This window comes from Mixophyes fleayi, chromosome 10 (genome assembly GCF_038048845.1).
Source record: "Mixophyes fleayi isolate aMixFle1 chromosome 10, aMixFle1.hap1, whole genome shotgun sequence".
In the NCBI taxonomy this organism is placed as follows: Eukaryota; Metazoa; Chordata; class Amphibia; order Anura; family Limnodynastidae; genus Mixophyes; species Mixophyes fleayi.
This window is the reverse complement of record NC_134411.1, coordinates 10,067,215-10,092,014: the sequence shown is the minus strand read 5'-3', so window position 1 is coordinate 10,092,014 and position 24,800 is coordinate 10,067,215. Positions and strand designations below refer to the sequence as shown.

Genomic DNA, 24,800 nt, shown 5'->3' with positions numbered 1-24,800 from the left:
GCGATATCTCAGCAGTGCTGTGGTCAAAAATGGAAATTGTTTAAGTAACTCTCATGGACATGTTCTTGGGGTGTGTGAAGACTGCACATCCTAATGGGTTGCTTGAAATCACCTAGGCATATTGTTGCAACCAAATCAAAGTTTATTCCGTAGATGACAATACGGATATACGGATATACAATCACCAGACGGATACAACTCTTTGCAGGTATAGCATACACACCAATCCATGAACACCCTTCAGTACTCAAAAACACAAGTTATATCCCCTCCCCTTCAATACTCCCATGGGGGTGAAGATAATGATGTGCAGATTTTTTCCAAAAGCAACATCTGCTGGAAGTCAATTCACAAGTCCCACTTCCACTTGGCTCCTACTGATTTCCCAATCCAACCAAATCCCCTTTGTCCTTTAAAGCTGGGTACACACTACAGAAATTTCAACCAACTTTTTATGCAGAGCGATTTTACATGCGATCGATGTTCCGATCGCTCGGTCCATGGACTGCATACACACTAGCCTTGTTTAGGACGATAAAGGGAAGAGTGGACGTCCCTTTAGCGACTTTATACAGCAATGTTGTCGTGAGCAATGACTGTAATTTCGTACTCACTGTTGTGGATCGGTCGGAAGTTTATACACACTACACAGCGGAAACGAGATTGGAACGAAAATATTAAACGGTACGACCAACCAAATGAGGCGACAATCGTCCATTTGGGCAGACTTTCGACCATCGTGTCACTGCACACACTGACCCGACTTTTGAACGAGCGGTCGTATGTCGGCTGTTTGAGTTGATTATTGGACGAAAACAGTGTAGTGTGTACCCAGCTTAAGACACCACCAATTGTAGACATCCTTCGCTTAGGGATTAAAAATACCTCAGGACCAAGTCAGGGCGTACCATGGTGATTGTTGCACCCACATGTTCTGGAGATGTGCACTCACATTGGTTGTAGCAACCCTCCTCACACCCACAATGGAGTCAAATTGATACACTATTCCTCTGGCGCATCAGAGTGGTAGTCTGCCTCAGCAGCATTTGTAAACTACTACTCACAACAAGCCAACACTGGAGCCCCCAGGCAGAGGACCGGAAGCTGGGCTGCGACCGCTAGGACAGTCCTGCTGAATGTGACCCAAGTGACCACAGCTATAACAATTTCTCAGATGCTCCAATTGCCCATTGCGGTTGTGGCACCTGGGGTCGATTCTCCCATCTCCACATGCTCTTTACCCTTTGTCCAAAAAATGCTTCTATGTCAGGTCATCATGGGGGTGGTTCTCTTCCAGCCATGGGGTTCACGCTAGTCGCAACTAGCTATAGAAATTTCTATGGGAGTTATCCTTTTTGGTAAGTGCCCGGCACCTGCTCACCACAGTGAGTGGGACAAATCTCCGAACAATCTAGTCTCATAGAATTGGGGTTGCCTGTCTAAACTGATGGTAGGTTTTATTTAGGTGCAGTATATGCACTAACCCAGAGTTCCACAAACCCAGCCCTCAAGCCCTCCTCATAACAGTCCAGGTTTTAAGCATATGCGCACCAAGATTGTTAGGGGGGCTTAAGGATTAGAGAGGGGAACCACTGCATTAATTCATGACAACCAAATAGACATTTAATTTCATTACAGTTGACAAATAAAAGCTAACTGCTAATTGGTTGCTGCAGTTCAATGCACATATTGCACTATACAGCATACCTCCCAAATATTCAATTTGAAATGACTGTCCCATCCCGACTGCTGGGAGGTATGTGCACCATAAGCACCTGCCACTGATGTGTGAGGCAGTGCAGGGGTATACTTATGGGCGGTGGGCTGTGGATGGCCTCGAGCTTCAGGAGTGTTAGGCAAACTCGCGGGAAATGTGGCACAATCACATCCTCCTTTTTTTAAATTCCCAAACTGAGACTTTTGTGAGGAATGTCACAGTATCAGCAAACATGCCTATGTGAGTATTTCTATGGTGTCTCTGATGAATTTTAGACAGTGGCAATCAAAGACTAAGAAAATAACTTTATTTGAAAATAAAACAAACATTTTTATATTCCAAATGTCCACTGAGGACTTTTCCCCCATATGGTATAATTTACAGACACTAAGGAGGAAGCTTCAGATATGTAATTGAAAAACATGTCACAAGTAATCATAAAATATGCATCTGTAATCCACACCTCTTCCTCATGTGCATCACAAAATAACCACACTGGCATCTCTGTGGTGTATATTGAGATAGTAAAATCAATTTTAGTTCCCGCTCAAACCCTCCTGGGCAAGCTGTAAAGTGTGTTTTTATTTCCTCCTCTTCCCTCAGCTCCAGACTTCTCTTCTGTAATATTTCATGCTGCAGTTGCTCAGCAAGACTGGCGTAGTGCGGAGGATTGAATGTCACACAGCTGGCTGCCAGATCCCTGTTAACCTTTCTGAGCTCTACATTAACAAAACTAAAAGGTGCTAACTTTGGATTACTGAGAACAATGGTCTCTATTTACGTACAGTAGAACAATACTTCCAAATAGCTTAGACTTTATTGCCTTCAAGATTAAAGAAAACTTGAACAAAACTAAAAATAATATTTAGAAAAGTTTTACTAGATGGCTAACTCTTCTCTGGTTGACAGAACAGCTTCCTTAAGTAGTATAGTATTAGTTGCTGACTAGCTTATTTTCTGAGAGAGTTCATGTCTCACTCCAAATCACAGGCAGTATGTGTGTGATCAGTAATCAATGCTACAACCCAGTTTTTCATCTTCTGTTTATAAAAATGTCACATTTTTATACCAACTCCAACAGAGCACTGAACTTTGCCCTCAAAGCAATTTACAAAGCACAACAAGCAGAGGAGGGCTGGCAAGATAGCAGCCTATTAGGAACACTTTAATGGAATAAAAATGCAGGTGGCACAGCCCAAGGTAGCTCACTATGGGACTGGCCCCCCAGCCCAGCCTGCCCCCCGACATCAAGTGGAATATTGTGTGTACGGAGAGAGGTAAATAGTATCAATACCAATAAGGCAAGAATAAAGGTAAAACTAATTCCAGAGAATCAATAGTCAGATAAACTACAAGGCAGCTCCATCTCTCTACATCAGAGACCACTGAGCTACACTGTGGCTGTGATATCAGTTATTACAATGGGAAGATTTTTTTTAGATTTTTATTCAATTGTTAATTCAAAATCCCTGTTTTTCTGGTCAATCTGGGATTTTGGAGAATAACTTGCTATTATGTGGTTACGCTTTGACCTAAACATTTTTTGGGGGAAATCTAACTATCAATTGTAATAATCCATTTGGAAATAATACATTTAACGGAGGGAGGAGAAATACATCTGATTAAATTATGAAGAAGGGAGTACGTGGACCAGGTTTAACTGAAAGCCCAAGAAATATTTTCTCAATTCATTCTCAGAATCATTTTGTAACTTGGCAATACTTTATTGATGCATCCCCGACATGTTTTAACGAAGCATCCCTGAGCATGTCTTACCGACACATCCCCAAACAGGTCTTACCAACGCAGGCATGGATATGCTTTATTGACACATCACCAGGCATGTGTTACCGATATACCCCAGTATATGCTTTACTGACACATACCAGCACATGCTATATCGCTGCATCCCTGTAAAGAGAATTCTAGACAAATTTATTCAAGGTTATTTAAGAAAACTAATACATTGGAAATGTTGCCCATCAAAAAACCAATGCTGCGGAAAATTGTTACCCATAACAACAGAAAGCAAACATCCGATTGGTTGTTGAGAGTAACATTACTGACACTTTTGAACATACTGGAAGATATTGTTCTATATTATATTACCCATAACATTTTAACCTACTCCTCCCTAGTCTAGGAGTGGGTACTGTATTTCAGCATTATTGCCAATATGAATCCAATAGTAGTCTCAAAACCTTGTATACATAAGTTCTTTTATAGTGCAATAATTAGCAGATAAGTGCTATGAATTTAAGTAGGTACTCTACAGTACAAATCAGGGGTTAGCCCTGTATACAGAGTGACATAAAACAGCTGCTGCATATTTAAAGAATTTACAGTTGCTGGTTACTAGAGTTAAGGGGAGCACTGTATATTATTTTAAACTAAGAACTGTGTACTATAATTAAATGGTGTATGGTGGATATTACAATGAATTGGGTTCTTGCAGTATATTATGATAATATGCGGGTGCTGGATATTTTAATTAACTTCGAATGACTATTATACAAAGAACTGTTTAATGTTAATAGTTTTTGGAGTAGAACTTAAACATAAATTCCACAGTGCTCTTGTCTTTTACTGGCTCTGCTGCTCCGGTCGCTCAGTGTCTCACAGCACAAATTTTATGTACTTCCCTGTTTGTAAACAATTTCAATGACTGTACTCTGTCATATATTGTCTATGTCTAGATTGCAAGTTGAATTGTATTTACTTTTAAAGGGCCACTAAACCTTAAATGCAAGTCAGCTTATATAAACAAGGTTCTACTCATATTTACAAATATATTTGTAAAATCTTCAGGGGCTTAGCCGAACCATAGATATTTACGACAAAGGTGTAATTGTGTGTGTACTGTGTGTGTGTGCTTGGGGGGGGGGGGGGGTACACACAGCAGACTTGCTGTCGGTAATGTCCATGAAGGACGCATAAGCCAGACTTTTGTAGCCACCTTCAGCCAAAAAGGCTGATAAACAGAAAAGTAACTTCCACTGGAAAAATATGATACTGTATGTATACGATATGTACCGCCACTTCTACTGCCTTCATTTTAACACTATCATATTATACTCAGTTACATTCCCATTACATTCTCCATACTGCCACTTCTAAATGCCCACTTCGACCACTGTACAAACGTGTTGGTGATAATTGTTCCAATACTATACAGCTTCTAAATTGATTTATACTTACACTCAGCAGTAGGTATTTGTTCTCTTTAATAGCACCGATGCAGCCCAGAAAGCCCACGATCATCACAATAGTTCCTGTAGCTATCAACAGGTTGGCAGCGGACAGTGACGGGAAAGAAGAGGAGAGTGTGGCAAAGTTCCCCTGTGTAACGGCCAACCAGATACCGACTCCAAGGATTCCACATCCTCCCAGCTGCCAAGACACAAGAGAGGAGCATAATGGGTAACAAGTTGTTTTATGTAAGAATAAACAGACATCAACTCCCAATCATTCCACAATAGCCCTGTGTGTTCTTTAGAATTTATAAAGGCCAAGTCATTCCATCAGTACAGCATTTTTGTTGGGAAAAAAAAAAAGAGGTGAGGGATTCTGAGCCAAGTACTCTACAGCCAAACATGCTCAAACTCTCTACTCCCAAGATATTTGTAAAAGTATTTGTTGTATTACAAATAACAGCACATAGAACAACAGGGGACAACTCCTGAGGTTTTTCTAGCAGTCTACAAAAAGACAAGGTAATCAATACTGTGCTGTCCGGGTAAATATGGAGGGAGATGTCTGGAGGCTTAAGCGGTAATCTGCTTACAAGAGGATTAAAGGGTTAGTGTTTAAAATATAGTATTTAGTAGCACTTTAACTCATTGAGATGCAAATAGAATACTTATAATAAGGTGACAGATAACTCAGAAGTGTAAAAAAACAAAACAAACAAAAAAACTTGTTTAGAAATTAAGGTATCTACAAAGCAGAAAAGATAAGGAAATATTAAACTTTCCAATATGCAAGGAGGAAAACAAGAACACTACAGCAATAATACTAATATATGCAAAACATATTAATAATAATGCTGACCGATGAAATAAGATCAAACATTGGGCAAAAAAAAAATGTCCTACCGCAAAATTCTGCAGTATTTAAACAGAAATACGCAAATATTCTAAGACACTCTGTCAACAGCTTTAATTATTTTTTTAATGTAATAAACTCATAATAAATGTATCAACATGACCCATATCAAAAGGAAGCTTCACATATACAAGTAAGAATAGTAATAGTACAACAAAAGACACAGAAACATTGCTACTGTAATTCAGGTTTTAATTTTCGAATTGAGGGCATTTTGTCCCAGTACTGTAATATGGTTTACATACGCTGATCCTACATTTCTAAAAGTCTCTTCTTGGTGGTGCCATATGAGGATACCCAAAAGCTCTTCTGAACCCTGTCATTCATTAATAGAAATTGCCAATATCTTGGCTAATGTTTGACGCTGTATAGAAAGATTTCTGCAATGTCTCCAAAGTGCTTGTCTGGATTCTAAATGCAAAATAAAATCTTACTCCTATGCATTGTACTGTTAAGTTGTGTTTGTAGCTGTGTATAGTAAACTGTGCTTTGCCCGATGCATTAATTCACCTATAAACACTAGGAAAAGTGCATTTCCTATACAAATCGTAAATGACTCTGTTCATTTAAATGATAAGAGCTGTGATACAGACATGACTGAGCATGACAGGCAGCTGATTGTAACTTGTAACACCCAATACATTATGCGTTAATGAATAGTGCTTCCCCATGAGAGGACATGGCTACTGCTTGTATATAATGTCAGCATTTATCTCCCTGCTGGATTTTCCGGAAGGGGATTATAGTTAAATCCAAGATGCGAGAGACAAAAGGAAAGGTAAATAGAAGTGTCCCCATTCTCCTATCCTAACATATGCAGTGTGTCTAGAACATGGAGCTAGATACTGTATAAACACTTTGGACTCTTATAAGGTGTTAAAAAAAATAAATCAAACATGAAAAAAACTTTTCCAACTCTCAGCAAAGGTCTGTTGGGTATACATTTCTATGTGTACGAGAAAAGCAAACTTCTTTTCAGTGCATACAATAGCTATAAAATAACACTAACACCACAATAAGGATCATTTACAAATGCATAAAAATTACTTGACTTTTGGATGTCCTCTGAAGAAGCGGTGATTGGGTACTGGCCTGGGCATTACTTAGAAGGATACCCCTTTTGTGCCATATTTCATGCACATAACATAATCCAATGCCATTATAATTTGGAAAAAAAAAACATAAAGTGGAGTGTCTCAATGTCCCTTTCCTTTCATGACTTTTTGCCCTTGTTTCCAACTTGTAAATGACACCCACTGACAACATACAGAAAAAGCATATTGTCATATGGATGTTCTGGGACTAGCTGAACAATCAAGCAAGTTAAGTAAATCTAACACTTAAAATACAAGTAATTCACTCTAAACAATCTGCTAGATAATGCACATTAAAAACCAGAGGGTGATACAAAGTGACACAAACATGAACACAATCTAAACTACACCACTTATCTGTAGATCTTAATGCTGGGGAATTATACAAAGATTAAACTTTCACTTGACACTTCAAATATGTCAAAATCAATTTTAATGTCAGATGTCCACCGGGTCAAGGCAAAAATAACTGGTTTGCGATACATCAGATAAAAGCAAGTCTCACAAAACCGGCTGTGACAAAATATAAGAAAACTGGTGCAATGCATCAAAAACAGATCTTTAACAGAGAAGCATCTGACAACAATCCTCATGCCTGTTTCACATCTGCAGAATACAGGTGAGAACTTGGAACTAGTATAGAGTAAAAAACATTACTTTCCAAACATTGTATTTAGTAAATGTGGAGAAATAAAACACATTCCTATGTTATTATACTGTTAACAATTTGTTGAAAAATATAGACAGGAAAACAACAAACAGAATCCAAAACCAAGGACGGACAGTCAGTATTGGAACACAGTATGTGTGTCTGCTGTCCATGGTGCTGAATTTGACTTTCATACTTGCTTCCAGATTTCTAAAAACTTGTCTACTTTTTTTTTATTTAAAGAACTCATATTTGCTTGAGTTATCAAATAAATGTCCCTGACATAAATCGTATTGTCATTTCATGACCTATGGCCTTGTGTCTTTTCTCTCATTCACACACACCTGTGCTCTCATTTTATACATTGACTGCTTTCTATCTGCTCGTTTGCACAATACAAAATAGAGTGGCTACTTCATCATCATCACCACCTTTTATTTATATAGCGCCACTGATTCCGCAGCGCTGTACAGAGAACTCACTCACATCAGTCCCTGCCCCATTGGGGCTTACAGTCTAAATTCCCTAACATACACAGACACACATACATACATACACACACACACAGACAGAGAGAGAGTAGGGTAGATTTTGATAGCAGCCAATTAACCTACAGGTATGTTTTGGGAGTGTGGGTGGAAACCGAAGCACCCGGAGGAAACCCACGCAAACACGGGGAGAACATACAAACTTCAAACAGATAAGGCCATGGCTACTTGCTACAGATCAACAGAAACACGTATTTCCGGCCACCTTATAGCTACTTGGTTGTCATAAGTCTTTAGAAACTGATCTACCAACCACCTAGGATGGGTCAAAGGAACAGGCAGCAGCCATGCTGCCCCCCACTCTTGACTGCTAAAAGACTGTGGGGATATGGAGTCATTAGAGCCAATGTTAGCCATTGAAGTTGGGTGCTCATGAATAGTACAATAAAAATAATAAAAATAATTAAGGGACATGGGTGCTGTTAAAGCCATTCATTTTAGTACATCATACGGTTATGAAAAGATCAGTTTTGTATCAATTATTATTGTGTGCGATCACAAATTATACACAATTAGTATTTTGCGATCGAATAGCAACCAAATTTCCAGCACAGTAATTACATAGGTAATATTAATAATATGTTAGGTTAATTAATAAAGTATTAAATAAAAGATTCACAACTTTAGTATGTTTGACATAGGATCTAGTAGCGGGAGCCTTAGGCTATACAAAGTTGAAAACCAACTGCTGCATAGTGATACAATGAAGACAGTTTGACCTATTGTGCATCAAATTCTTGAGAGGTTTTAACCCCTCAATGATCTGTGACTTATACTGTATTCTATTGTATTGTACTATAGACAAGATCTCAATCTGTTCCACTAGTAAAAGCATTTTTTTTATGCCAGTGGGTAGGGAGGCTAAAGAAAATGTTTTGAAATCTCTCTGCTGCTGGACTACAACTCCTACCATCCAGTGTGAGCACTGGGAGTAATGAATGAATCACAATCATAGGGGGGGTATTCAATTGTCAGCGTTAACGCTGAAAAACGAGCGCTCAAAAAATATTACCATTTATACGGTAATATTGCGCGCGAAAACCGTTAATATGGTAGTTTACTCGCGGAAATTCAGCGAGTAATTACCGTATTAACGGTAAGATTTTTTGAGCGCTCGTTTGTTAGCGTTGACGCTAACAATTGAATACCCCCCATAGACAGCTACAGTTAATCATTTATTTTATTTTACTTTTTTACCTGAAATGAGTCTCATTCAGCTTATGCTTTTCAAGAGTCTAAATATCATAGCCATAATACAAAATTTCGATGGAATATGAATAATAATAATAATAATAATAATAATATATAGAATGTAAGTCATAAAAATGCTGTACCACACAATAAGTAACAATAATTCACATTCTAATCTTTATTCACCATCTTTCAGTGCTACATTATAATCAAAACCTTCACAATTATCAAATGTCAACATCTAACTCCAATAAATGTCAGGATTTTAGGAGGTATGACAAGGGAACATACAAACCCTGCTCACACAATCTGTCTCAGTCACCTCTGTGTCCCAATTTCTACTTCACAGTATCTCATTCATGTATCTACTCCCCAACCTTCCTATCTGTCTCATTTTGTGCCTCTTTCATGCTCATTCCTCAACCTCCACACCCCCTCCTTCCAGCTCACCTCCCTCCCTTCTTACCTCCTCCTTATTTCTTGCTCTCTCACAGCAGAAGTCCTCCCTTAGCATGATTAAACTTTCTGCTGCCTGCAGTGTTTGGGAAGCTTTAGGGATAATATTTATTTCTACGAGGTACACTTTCTCCACAGTCTACCATACAGAATTGATACAGACACAGCCCTGAAAGCAACAATAGAAGGACGGGGTAAAAAGTAGCTAACACATACATATTCATTCCATGCTGCATCATGGTGTATTAGATTGCGAGCTCTACGGTGCAGAAATGAACTGCCAGGTATATATGAAAGGAATGAGTAGGCATCAAGAAAGGAGGAAGATGAAAGTAGAACAAAAAAATATCCTAAGGCAATGGCACGAAACAGTGACAGAGAGAAGACACACAGTACACAGTCCCTTTACAAACATTCAAACTGTACATAATGTAAGAATAAGCAGCAGGAGAGAAGATGGAAATAAATCTACATGCATTAAAAAGTGTATATACAAGTCTACAAAAAAGAGAGCATGTAAAGTAGCAACACAGGTGTGAGGGCATCATATTTATCAATAATAAAACAAGCTTATGTAATCTTATAAAACACCTGCTGTACCAGTAAAATGCAGGTGTAAAATAACAGGGTGACTATTTGCTTTGAAAAAAATCACCATGAAACCATCCTATTTTTCCAGATTTTAACCAGCCTTTAATTAAATTTATCAAAAATTGCAATCTAACAGCTATTGTAACGGAGAGTTAATAAATTGACTAATAATACTAATAAATGATCCTGTGCGTTCATCACATGCAGTTCCTGTCTATTGTAACTGCATTTCACCAAGTGGAAGTCAAATAAGGAAACAGTTCAGCATTACCTTGCACAACCTTCTTTAGTCATCTCCTAGTTCTAAATGGCCAGGTCCTAATGTCATGACATCACAATCTGATGACATTTGGAATGTTGATGACACAACAATTCTCCCAATATCACATATGTTTGTGTTTACAAGGGATATAGATTTGCACTTATATTTGCTTGTCAGTGGTGCATGTGGTTATATTTTCGCGCCATGTTACTGGCCAGAGAATACTCAGCGCTCTCCATAACTTCACCGTATTTGGGACACACTTTTTCCTTATTAAAAAAAAAAAAAAATCTACTTAGATTTTACCTATGAGCCAGTGAACAAGTCATTACCTGGTCCTTATCTACTCACTGTGACAGTGATGCATAGTGTGGAGGGTTCTATCAGAAACAATAGTAAGGGAGGCCCACATCCTGGTCTTTCCACCCTCAGAGCTCCAAAGGAGCAGCATTGGCTGTTATGAAGTTGAGTTCAAACAACTGTGAAATATAGGGATACTATATCATTTTCAGTGCTTGCTGTTTGTTCAGCTCAGTGTAAAAAAATATTTTAGTATTGCTTATTGCACAATTATGTTTGTCTGAACAGTTTAACTATGAAACTGTTCATCTAATAGGATGCTCTCACAGCTACACAGCATGTGTTTTCATTAAAGTACATTTGGTGCAGTGGCAGGGTAGGACATATCATTTATTACAATAGCTTCATGAAAACAACGTATGAAGGCATTTTCTGGAGAAACCGTTAAGAATAAGCTGGGGGAAATTAAAAGTGACTTCCATTGTTTCTGTGGAACAAGCTTAAAAGGAGCTGTTAACCATCCGCAGTACTATGTAGTGGCATAATTCCCACTGCACAGTGGAGGCAGCTTACATACAATTTTAAGAGTAACCTTGGCAATTGCTGCAGTACAGTTCCTATGAGATGTGGGCACCTCGGCAATGTGGAAGCACATAATAAACAATATTATTTTTTTACTTCATCTATAAGGTGCATTTCATGACTGTTTAATAAAGAGAGTATACTTGTGCACTTCTGCATGTACTGTCTGACTATTTCAGCGGTGTCATACAATACATGTTTGGCTGCTGGTCAAGCACAGTCATGGTGTACGTGTCAGGCTAATTATGCAGCGTAATGGTTATACATCTCTGGCTAATCAAAGAGTCATACTGTATACGTCTGGCTAATCAAGTCCTGTCATGGCTACACATGTCTGGCTGTTCAAGCAGTGTCATATTATACGTGTCAGGTTAACCAAGTAGTGAAACAATGTACATGTCTAGCTGTTCAATCAGTGTCATACTGTAAATGTTTGGCTATTGAACATGAGTCATTTTGTACATGTCTGGCTGTTCAGCAGTGTAATAACACTATATGTCTGGTAATCAAGTAGTGTCGTGCTGTATATGTCTGGCTGTCCATCCAGTGTCATGCCCATACACGTCTGCTAATCGAGTAGAGCCATGATGTATATCTATGGCTACGGAAGATGTGTCACATTGTATATGTTCGTCTGTTCAAGCAACGTCATACTATACATGTCTGGCTATTGAAGCAGTGTCATGCTGGACATGTTTGGCTTTTAAGCAGTGTGATACTGTACATGTATGCTTGTTCAAGTGTTATACTGTACATGTCTGTCTATTCTGATGGTGTCATGCTGTACATATCTAGCTGTTTAAACAGTGTCATACTCTATATGTCTGGTTATTGAAGCAGTGTCATGCTGGATATATTTGGCTGTGCAAGCAGTGTGATACTGTACATGTATGTTTGTTCATGTGTTCCACTGTACATGTATGTCTGTTCTTGTGTTTCACTGTACATGTATATCTGTTCATGTGTTCCACTGTACATGTCTGGCTATTCTAATGGTGTCATGCTATACAGGTGTAGTTGTTCCGAATGTACATGCCTGGCTGTCTAAGCAGTGTTATGCTGCGCATATCTAGCTGTTTAAGCAGTGTCATAGTGTACATGTCTGGTTGTTCTCATAGTATCATGCTGTACATGCCTGGCTGTCTAAGCAGTGTTATGCTGCGCATATCTAGCTGTTTAAGCAGTGTCATAGTGTACATGTCTGGTTGTTCTCATAGTATCATGCTGTACATGCCTGGCTGTCTAAGCAGTGTTATACTGCGCATATCTAGCTGTTTAAGCAGTGCCATACTGTACAGGTCTGACTCTTCTAATAGTATCATACTGAGTGTGTCACTGTTCAAGCAGTGTCCCATCATACTGTGCAGACATATTGCTAACAAGTTAACCCGTGCATGATACTCATGCATTCTAGTCAAATCAACCTACTTAAGGTCTTAAAAAGGTTCTTGTCATGCATTTGGGCCTAGCCCAGGCCTCCTCAGGGGAAGAGCATTACTTCCCGATGCAAGCGGCCTTTTCAATGTGTGTTCATGAGGTAAAATTACCTCACGAAAATGAGTTTGAGCCCTCAACTCGTAAATTTAGCCTTTACTACCCCTCCCACGGGGGGAAGGGGGGATGATGGAAGTTAACTGACCTCACTATTCTAATTTTTTTGTCAAATAATGTCAGTATACCAAATTTCAGGTCAATTGGATGAGCCCTTTCTGAGAAAATAGTTTTTTCCACACACACACACACACACACGCCGCTAGGCTTTTACTTTTATATATTAGATAATGCTAAGAATTTAGTAGGTCAGTGTATAACTCCACCCAGCCTAACACACGCCGCTAGGCTTTTATATTATAGATCTTAGAATGTATGCATCACTAACAGTGAAAAGGATAACAACATTTTGCCACCTTGCTTCTCCTGCTAAATACTGTATCTTCAGGCCTCTAGTGAAGTAAATAGGTATCTCTGGAACAACATTAACAAACGTTCTCAACTCCTGTATGATATAATAGCAAAGCAGACCAAGATTATGAGTGAACAAATAGGTCTGATAATTGTAACCTCTAGTACATTTTAATGGTCATTACTCCAACTGATTATCATATATTGTTGGACTCTATAGTCTCTGTGACAACTGTGATTGTAACTACATATTTTATGTCTCTTATTTGGCTTCAGTCTCCTGGCTGCTTTATTTTTCTTCATTTGAACATCAGATATTTGCTGACTAGCTTCTTTAGATCCTCTCCAATTCAACAGTATCTTCTACATTGTGTGTACCTTATAACATTTCTTCTAGACTATGCCCTTATTGTCTAAACATAATTCTAGTATATACTGGATCCCACAGAATTGTGTCCCAGTCTCACATAACAATCACAGTGGGCAATGACAATCATTACTACACCGTAAACTCACTGCTAAAGACGTAGTTCCCTGTTTTATTCCTTTCAGCTAGAGACGGACGAAGCAAGTTTCAAGTTTCTCAGAAGATTAGTGAACAGAGTCTGTGAATGGATTTACAAATGCCAAGCAGCAAAATAAAAATATCAGATGTAAACCAGAACACTTTGCTATTTCAGTGCACACTAGTGACAAGATAGTGTTTGCTGCTGCTTAGTAACACTAGCATTTACCATTTATAGCCTAGGACAATATATATCTTGTATTAAGTTCAAAAAGCTACAGGACCAAAGGGATAGAAGAAGTGATCGGGGAGAGCTGAAAATGGTATTCTTACTTGTGCCCACTCAAAGAAATGTAGTGATTGGTAGCACTAGCCTATCAATGATAATAGGTCCAAATAGGTACCCAGGGGTGCATGTTTATAGCAAATTTCCATCCTAAACATAGAATATAACTTGTCACACAGAGTTTACAATCCACAGAATGCATATTTTGAGTTTAAAGTAACTTGCATATGTGGCTCCTTAGGACTAGAGAGGCGGACCAAGGTGGGCAAGTTGAGTACAGCAGGGATGAGCACATGTCAGGGTAGCACTCTCTTGGAGATGTGACATAGTGACATGGGCCACATCTCCAGATATGCCTCTTGAGAGGCATATCAGTTGCCTGTACATAAGTGATGACATATTCAGCATGTGCTCTTAGTGTATTAAAATATGATACACTGTTTCTTCCTTTATTTAAACTACGTCACCCTTTCCATAATTACGTAAGAAGTGCTATAGCTGGGCTCGTTACCACTAAAGCTAGCTTTGTTGGGCAAGAGTGATCACACTATATAACAAGGAGACAGCTGTGTGTTTTTACCCTGTCACAATCTGAACAAACCCCAGCTTGGTATCAAGGACTTGATATCCTATGGGGAATCAGGCCCACAAAAAATATGTGTCCCAACCCAGGGACAACCAAATCTGTGCTTGCTGCATTCGTCTTACTTTTCTATTAACTACATGTACCATCGGGCTCTAACTGTCAGGACATTCATGCCCTTGTGGATCTAGAAGCACCAGCTTACCCAAGTAGTCAATGGCTGCCAGTGCTTGCTGACACTTATAGTTCTATAATAGTGTTTAATCAATTTTTGACTTCGTATTACCACGACACCCACCGCTCCCCACCAGGGCGCCAATGCTATTCACACACACAGGGCCCACTGCCCAGGGGAAGAGGGGCACACCTAGTTTTCCATTTCAGTTCCCCTCTAGTGATTTCAGACCAATGCTGACCAGGCTGGTACACATTTTGACTGTTATAGTGTGACCAGCCCAACCTGGCAATGCCTACGGCTGGCTACCGTTTTTGCCCCATACTCCTTGTCCCAATGCTTTAGCAGTAGCCAGCCCAAGCCTTATGAACTGGGTACTCATTTAGGGGTAAGGGGTGAAATGTCATTCTTAAAAAATAAATATTGACATACTTTTATTTTAAAATAGTAAAGAGTTCATGATGATGACTGCCGCATCTATGCCAGAGCATATCTTTCATGCCACCTCATCCATTCCCTGTATTTAAAATGTGCACGTAGCTTAAGATACAATTCAAAACTCACACATAAAACCGCAATTTAGGTTGATGCCTACTTTCACATTTCTATACTAAATATTTAGAAATATAGACTTCATAATTTCACCTTGCTAAGCACTGTAAACTGTGATAAAAGAAATTAATGTAAATCCAACAAATACACAGAAATCCAACCATTAAAAACTGTGCTTGTCCTTTGGGAGTGTTTGGAATCCATAGGATATTAATCTGTAATGTATGGGGTCAATAGGATTCTCCCTGTGAGGTTAAACTGGCAGCAGCCCTGCCAATCTCCGGGTCAAAACGGCTACAATCTATAAAAGGATGAACTTGTGTATTTTTTAGCTTTCTGTAACTTTGTAATTACTGCTGTTACTAACAATAATAGTACTGTTATATTATACAGTTAAATGCATTCAGTACCTCTTGTATAGTAGAAGAGTAAAATTAGATTGTAATCATTTCTTCTTTACATAAACCTTATAAATGTGTCTCAACTTAAACAATAGTTTACTCATCATAACTTATAGATAAGATACATATAATAAGAGTCATAATCATTATACGCTGCCATATCAATACATTATTGTAATTTGGCAAACAAGAGAAGTCACTGTGAAAAGGAAAATAATATGGTGCTTATTTCTGATTTATTATCTCCTTCAGATAACACTTATTTATGCAGCATAGGAACAATCATATTGAACAAGGCGCACAGTGGATTTACTAGAGTTGTATAATTACAGAGCACACATAAGAAATGTATGGAAAATTATTAATAGAAATATTCCCAAATGCATTTTGTATGGTAATGTGAGCAAAGTCCATTAAGAGCTGATATGAGGTCCTTTCTACAGGTCATTCTCAATACACTCCCCTATTCACATAGCTTCAGCAAATTGTAAGAGAATAATCATTTATACTCTAACAGGTCAGAGGACGAAATAATCTGTACTGTGAGGCTGATGCCAGAGCTTCTAGACTTATTTTCTAAATAAAATGCTGATTAAAACTCAAACAACTTACTATTTAAATCAGAGTGGGTTCCTGCAGATAACCTGTTTTTAGAAATTGCTAATGTGCTATAATTGTACAGAGTCGGTCCTACATTTACATTCAACCTGAGGTTTGTCAGGTGAAAATAGAAATGTATTTATATACTGTAGGCAGATCAGGGAGAAACTGTAGAAGTGGATTGCAGACACTGGAAAATCTTTTCATAAAAGAGGGCAAAGGACACCAGCCCTTAAGAGCTGACGACATTAATATTACATAGGAGGGCTACAGAGCAAGGCACAGAAATGAAGATCAATGTGGCAGGAATTGAATCTGCCAGGACTTTGAGACCTGAATTCTGTGTTGCTGGCCCATGTATTTGCTTGTCTCCCACTGATATGGTTATGCTTTGAACTGCAGTTCCTGAGAGACTATTCCCATAGAATTTTAAATCACTGAGCTTCATCTGCTCCTAATCAGTAGCCAATCAGAGGGAGCTCGGAGAACCAGCAGCTTCCAGGTTCCTTTGCCTGATTATAAGGGTTTGTAACTACAATCTTGCCTTGCTACCACTACTATTGTTATCTGTGCACTGAATTGCCTTATTCTTGACTACACCTCTGCTTGATTACGAGTGTGCTAACTTTGGCTTGTTATTATTATGTTGAACTTCTGCCTGCATTGTCCCGAAATTGTTCCACTCTGGCAACTGGACTCTTTCTCCAAAGCCAGATCCATTACAGAATAAACAGGCCACAATCAGGGGACTCCTTCGAGAGCAAGCAAATCATTTTAATAAAGACCTGCACTCTCTGGCCCAACAGGGGTAGACACCACAGGTGCCATTAATTAGAGTGTTGGCGAAAACACTGAATAAGTGACATAATGTCTCAAATTTGGTGTTACTTTGCTTGCACCATTCCCACACTGAGCACTGACCACTGACATGGAGAAGTAGCTGTCAGCAGCTTCACAGGTTCACAGGTAAGTCATTGCCTGGGATTGTGACACTGAGCTATGATGTCACAAGAGGTCTTCCTACTGCATGAACAAATAGCTAATTTTGTGATCCAACAAGAGTTGTCTCCCTGGCAGCCCCGATGAAGTGGTTTGAGACTGAGAAGTTCAAAGTACATCAAAGTCCTCATAGCTGAGATAACCTTAAGTTTATCTTCAGCCTTTCAAGCACAATCTAACAGACAAACAGAATTCACAAACTAAACTTTAAAACAATACTTCAGATGCTTTATTAGTTATCTCCAAGATGACTGGTTTAACATCCTGCCAGATACCATCTATCTAGAAGCTAACAGAGAAGAGGTCATAAACTATATTTAACTGAAATGTCTAGCAAAAATGGTGACAATGTAGATACCATTGCTGTCTGATTTTTCATTAATGTAAACTAGATTACAGAGAAGGAGTTCACTTAGCATGTGGGTTTTGTTATAAAAAATATACAGTGAATATTTGCTCAAAGGTGCAAATATGCACTAAACCCATATACATTTGTTTTCACAGTCTGCCTTGCAGTAGACAGCTAAAAGGTGCTGGTCGGTTATTATAGTTTTAGTGCTGATTTACACAGCATTATTAAATAACTAATATGGTCAGTTTAGCTTAGGCATTTTTTAAACCCTGACTCAAGCGCGCATGTAGAGGGGTGGGGGAAGCAAGTTGGACAGAACCTTGTGATCAAATCAAGTCCAGTATGCTTATATTACTGTAGCCGGCCCCAGTGACGTTCTGGGACTGGCAGGGATCACGCAGCCTTACTTTTTTCTGGTGGCTCCACCTACTAAAATGGGCACCTCCCCCATCGCCTTCCTCTGCACCACATGCTACCTATTACATTAAAGAAGGCAGTGTGCTACCATTTAGGTTAAACAGCATGGATCCAGTCCCCACCATTACTCAGATGAATGCCACAGAACATGGTTGTATGTTTGAAAAATGCAAATGACTCCTTGACATTTTACATTCAGTATGCAAGCTGTATATGCAGGGCACATCTATTACAAGATCTATGAAATTGCAGCACAGAACTGTCCATTGCAAAGTAGATTATACTGACAATATCAAATAAGAAAGCCTTTTCAATAGCAAAAAAAAAAATAATAGTAATAAAGATAAAAATGATTAGCACATTTTCTAGAATTGTCAGCTCTGGGAAAAGTTTCTGCACAACTTTCCTGAAGGCCTCAAATATAGATATTCACGTAGGAACTTGAGTAGGTGAAGTTTTTCTAGCCCAACATCTGCAAGGTCATGACTCTCTCTCCTTGTCTCTATGGGGTCTATGCATTAATAATATCAGGTACCAGCAAATATGCATCGCTGCATATTTAAGCACCGCTGAAATGCATGATGACGGAGCTACTCTGGGAGCCCCAGCGAAGTGACCCCACTGGTGCGATTATTTTTTCCTCTTTACCGGCAGCTTAGCGCACAGCACTTCCACTGTAACGGGTTCTGCAAACTGAAGAGGCTTCGGCAGAATCCCATAGGAAAAGAAAGGTAACACCATCCTGAGAGGGCGTTTACTTTTCTACTCAATGCAAAGCTTGATGCATTATAGAACATCACAGTCCCCATATTAATCTATGGGGACTGAGATGCTGCACGTCATTTGCCTAAATGGACGAGCTTTCCGTTATGCAGTTAATGCATAGCAACTAAATTGAAATCATGCGGAAGCAGCTGTTTTCGCATGATTAAGTGCTTGATCAGACTGATGCATGGACCACTATGTGTATTACTTTCTGCTCCTATTGCATTTGTGTGTCTCTATGTCCAAATTGCGGCTGCTGGTCCCCGTCATCATCATCATCTATTTATTTATATAGCTCCACTAATTCCGCAGCACTGCACAGAGAACTCCTTCACATCAGTCCCTGCCCCATTGGAGCTTACAATCTAAATTCCCACACATACACACACACAGACCGAGAGAGACTAAGGGAAATTTTAATAGCAGACAATTAACCAGTATTCGTCTTTCTCCTCCTTTGTGCATGTGTCTCCTTTTCTCCTCTTATCCCATCTGTGCACTAGTTGCCCATAACCCCTATCACAGTCAAATCACCACCCCCGGTCACAGTGTACTGCTGCTGGCTGCTCGGTGAGAAAGAACGGGTGCGTGCATGACTTCATCACTATTATGTGACAGAGCCTGAGTGTGATAGAGCAAACCGCACATGGCAGGGAGCAGACAGTAATGCCATAACTATCTTCCTATGCCGGCGATAAGTAGGCGTTTTTATCGCTGTAAACTACACTAGCTATATTGGGCTGTCAGTTCCACTAATGTGGGAAAAAATATATATTTGATTTCTTAAAAAATATTCAATCACTTAAAAAACCTTCATTCACTAAAAAAATGCTTTAGTCAAATAATGTTTTTTTCTTTAATGATACCAATTTCTTACTGTCATCATGAGATGGCGATAACAGAACATTTATTGCGGAAAATATTGGAAACCCCCATCTAGAAATTCTGCATTTCCCCCTGTGACTGACTAATACTTTTTAGCCTATGATAATGTTAAACATATTACTGAGAACATTGTTATTGCACAATGCTGATCCATCTGTCGGTGTAAAGAGAAAATAATAACAGAGCAGCGCAATCAATATAAAAGATATTTTGAGACAAAGGAAGATATACATGTTGGTAAGGTTCTGATAATGACTTTATATGTTAGTAGAAGTACATTATATTGGATTCTGCAAAGTACATGCAAACAAAGTAAGGGCTAGCAGGGTGAGGCAGCAATAGAAGGATGTTTGGAGGTGGAAATTAGTCTAGCTGCTGCATTTAAAATCAACTGCGAAAGTCTGGTTAGATAAAGATCAGAAAGAAGGGAAAATATTCAATATATCAGTTTATGAGTGCATTAATTAAAATTTCTGCAGGGTGATATGTTCATATTCTGAAGTTTTATCTTAGATTCATGTAAAAGGACTTGGAGATAGATTAAATATGGGGAACAAAGGACAGTTCACAGTAAAGGATAACACCAAGGTAACAAGCTGGAAGGGTAGGGTTTACTGTCCTGTTGTGAACAGAAAGAAGATACCAGGTAATTAGCTTCTGTTGGCTAGTGGAAGATTATTAGCTCCAAAACTTAGATTGAGATTGAGGCGGCGAGAAGACATCCAAGATGAAATGGTTGGAGAGAATGTTTACATTTGGGCATGATCTGCATAGAGGCGATACTGCAAGCCACAAAAAAAGGTCATTAGTTTTCCAAGAGAAGTGGAACGGATAGAGAAGAGCATAAATTAGGAAACGCTCTAATAGGTTAAATGAGAACCAGGATGTCCCGAAGACCTATGTAATGCAACATTTGTGAGTTGTCAACAGTGTCAAATGCCGCATTGAGATTAACAACAATTAGAAACAAGTACAAGTAGAAATAATCATTGACTAACTTAGTCAGTGCAGTCTCTTTGAAGTGTCTGGGAATAAAAGCCTAACTGCGAAGGGTCCAGTAGATTGTGTGAGGAAAAGAACTGAGGCAAGAAGTGTAAGAGTCTGCAGAAGCTTGGAGAGGCATGAGAACTGAGAGATGCTTATTTGAAAGATAATTTGGATCAGAGTTTAGTTTTTACAGAATAAGAGTAATTACTGCATACTTGAATAATTATGGAATAATACAAGAGAGAGGGACAGATTTATTTGTGGTAAAGCTTGTCTGGGACTTCCAGCCACCAGTTGGGCAGCTTAATTATTCAATGAATTTGCGTCATTAAGTCGTCGTCGCCCCCCCCCCGCCACTTATCTATTGCGGGGCGAGAATCAGGAGGTTGCCCTGCCCTGCTCTCCTGGGAGCCCGGGAGGTCTCCCAGAAATGCGGGAGTCTCCCGGACATTCCTGGAGAGTAGGCAACTATGCGTTAAAGAAAAGCAGCTAACGACTGAAGTGTCTTTTACATTTCTCCATTACTGAAGTCATGCTGTCTTATCTGTCAGTCTTTGATTAGATTTGGTCTCCATGAAAATGGCCACCTCCATAGGCATCAATACATGGACATAGGACACAATTTCTGAACTGTGTCATCATGCCACAGATGACGAAGCCAACCATGTCTTATACTGGCTCAGCATCAGGGAGAATGCCAGACACTTCGGAGGAGTGAGGGAGATCATCCCTATTTCAGGGAGTCTCCCTGTCATTCAGGGAGAGTTGGCAAGTATGCCCTCACCTGTTTCTTGCAACCTGATCCCTACCCATAACCCCTCTGGCTTTACTTTAAGGACAATGAATAACAACCTCACTGTCACATCATCAATATACAATACACAATATACATATTTACAATGAGATAAAATGTCCCCTTATCCACATGTAATTAGACGCTGCAGTTGTACTCTGTTGGGCTGGGGAACAAGAGCAAGGGCTATAAAATGTACATGCTATAATGCACATTTTGTGAGAAACAAGGGGCACGCTGGTTAGGGTGATATTAATGTTTCACCACAGTACTGCACGGCATTCAGAGGGTGGTTGGAGTCATTGTCTAGATCACAGTAATGCGGAGGCCTTGCAAATGGTATGTCCTGGTTATGTACTGGACTCCTCCATGATTGTGCATGCAGGGATAGACTGCCCCTTGGCTATAGACAACTAAAGATGTTAGTTAAGGCACACAGCAAACAACTGATTTGTGAGGGGATAATTACAAGGTGACAGGTAGTAGAATGGGACAAAAGAATAGAGACTTGATTTTCATTTCTTAGAGGAGTATATTTATGATGAAGAAGTCATTGATGGATGTCAGTTTGTTACAGACAGAGTGTGCATTCCATAGGGCATCTTGAAAAGTGACTGGAGGTATGTGATATGCTTGCTGGAATTCTATAGTAAATAGAATAAGAATAAAGTGTATGAGAGATATGTAGGTGGGGACCTGGATTTGGCAATATATCACTGGCTGATAAAAGCAGCAGGATCCAGATGTGAAGTATATGATTGCAAAATATAAAGGTTGTAATTCTAAGCCTAATGCCACATAGGAAGAGTGAAAAAGGACATTTTATTAAACACTGTGGGATTTGATATGGGTTTGAGAAAGAGTGGCAAGAGACCAAAACAAATAAAATAATGGAAAAAGGAAAAATAAAATCAGTAAGTTACATTGTCCAGGGCAAGGAGACTGAGAATGCAGTTTTTGGATATACAGGTTTAAACTTGTTGCTTGTGGTTTTCACATATTGTTCAATGCTTACACAACTATCTAGTTTAACAGACATTACTCATACTTGCCCACTCTCTGGGAATGTCTGGAATAATCCCGAATTCCGGGTAGGTCTCCCGGACTCCCCGGAGAGTAGGCAACTCTCCCGCATCCTGATCACTTTCTAGGATGTGAGACTCAATGACGTGATTTGTGGGGAATCACATAATTTTGGCCCCGCCCCCATGACAAAATGTTGATTCCATCAGCAAGTATGACATTACTTATTTGTAGATCAGCTGCTGCCTGTCTAAACATTGAGACAATTCACCCCCCCCCCCTCCTAATGCTAAAATGCATACAATTATATTCTTTCCTGCACAGTTCTGTCTTCTGATTAGCTATAATTAATTTTCCATTGTCTTCAGAAGTGTATAACTTGCTAGATCTCAAGTTACATTGTTTTGTTTACCTTTGTATAAGTCTTCACACTTGCAAATATGTTTCCCATTCCTGCTGCCGTGGAACACACAAGTAATCTCTATAGTTCTTCAGGTTATGTCAAGCTCTGCTCCAGCTGTGGAATGTTAGACTTTGGATACTTAAAATTTCTATTATTAGTGTGAATGCAGAAGTTCTAATCTACCTGGCAGGTGTGATATGTATTTTTGTATGTACATAGAGAAAAACCTATGGTGATACAAATCTTAAATATAAATATTGTATAATTGTTCCATTGAACTTAGCATCTAAACGAAAAGAAGAGGCTTGTAGGTATTGTGCCAACTCCTTACTACACAAGTGTCTTGTTTCTGTGTTTCAAAAACATGACAGTCTTATCAGCGCTGAGAACCTGGAAACTTCCCTGAACATTTGAGGATTCTATGAACACCAATTATCTGAGCGAGTGTATTATTGCTATCTAGACTGTGGCCATTCCTGCATTACCTGCAATATGAGCCTGTGCATGAAAGACAAATAGCATGATATAGTCTTTAATGTGACAAAACATTGACAAGGTTAAAATAAACACACAGTGATATTTCCCGTTTAAATCAGCCTTATTAATTTTCTGTCAAATGCTAAAAAAAATTACACTTTAATTTGCAGTATTATCTACCTTCCCAGCTAATTTTCTGATGGTTATTATGGTGGTATAATGATACCAGACACAGTTAACTCCATAAATACTGATTGCATTGTATGATAAAGATATTATTATTTTTTTAAATCAACAAGACATGACTGGTTACTAGTGGGAGATGAGCTGAATGGAGAAACGTGACATCATTAACATAGAATTTGACAGCAGTCTAGTCTGCCCATTTTTTAACATATGATAACCTCAAACCCTATTTGATTCTTAATTCTTTGTAAGGATATCCTTATGTCTATCCCCAGCATGTTTAAACTGCTCTATTGCATTAGCCTCTACCACCTCTGATGGGAGGTGATTCCACTTATCCAGCACCATTTCTGTGAAGTAATTTTCCTCAATTCCCTCTTAACCTACTTCCCTCCAGTCTCAGTACATGTCCTCATGTTCTAATACTTCTCTTCCTTTGAAGAATTTTTCATGCCTGCACCTTATTAAAAACCTTGATATATTGACCTATCATGTCCCCGATTTCCCTTTTTTGCTCCATACTATACATATTAAGATCTTTGACTCACTGAATTTAAATAAAGAGCTAATGTACTCTGTGTTTTTATAATATAAGTATTACCTAATAATCTTCACTGTAGACAATAGCCAACACAATATACATTGTTATAGCTCGGTTAGGAGCAGGAAACCAAACATTTATATTACATCTTTATCAGCAAAATATATGGTAGTTTCTCTTTCCCTAAGGATTATCTTTGACTACCACCATATATTGAACTAGGCCAGCTTATAAACAGTAAAGACAGTCTGGATGGAACTAATATTTCCGAGAATGCAGCCAACCTAGTCACTAGGGACCAGTGCTTCATGAATACTGGATATGGGAGTACCTTGGCGATGTCACTAGTTTCTTGTGAAATGATAGTCTGCATTCTCATAAATATTGGTTCAGGAAGTAAAATAACTGCATGCACTTTACCATTCATTTAATTTTAAAGATAAAGCCATGCAGTTCAAGAATTTCAATATGCAT

At 38.9% G+C, this 24,800-nt stretch overlaps 1 protein-coding gene across 6 annotated transcripts in view; it reads right to left on the bottom strand.

Annotated features, from left to right (window-relative positions):
* TSPAN4 (tetraspanin 4) overlaps window positions 1–24,800 on the bottom strand; it is a 366,079-nt gene that overhangs the window by 47,388 nt on the left and 293,891 nt on the right. For all 6 annotated transcript variants that reach the window (XM_075187843.1, XM_075187845.1, XM_075187844.1 and 3 more), the window contains one exon: window positions 4,916–5,107. In XM_075187843.1, coding sequence (XP_075043944.1) covers window positions 4,916–5,107 — 192 coding nt within the window. The remainder of the gene's footprint in view (window positions 1–4,915; window positions 5,108–24,800) is intronic.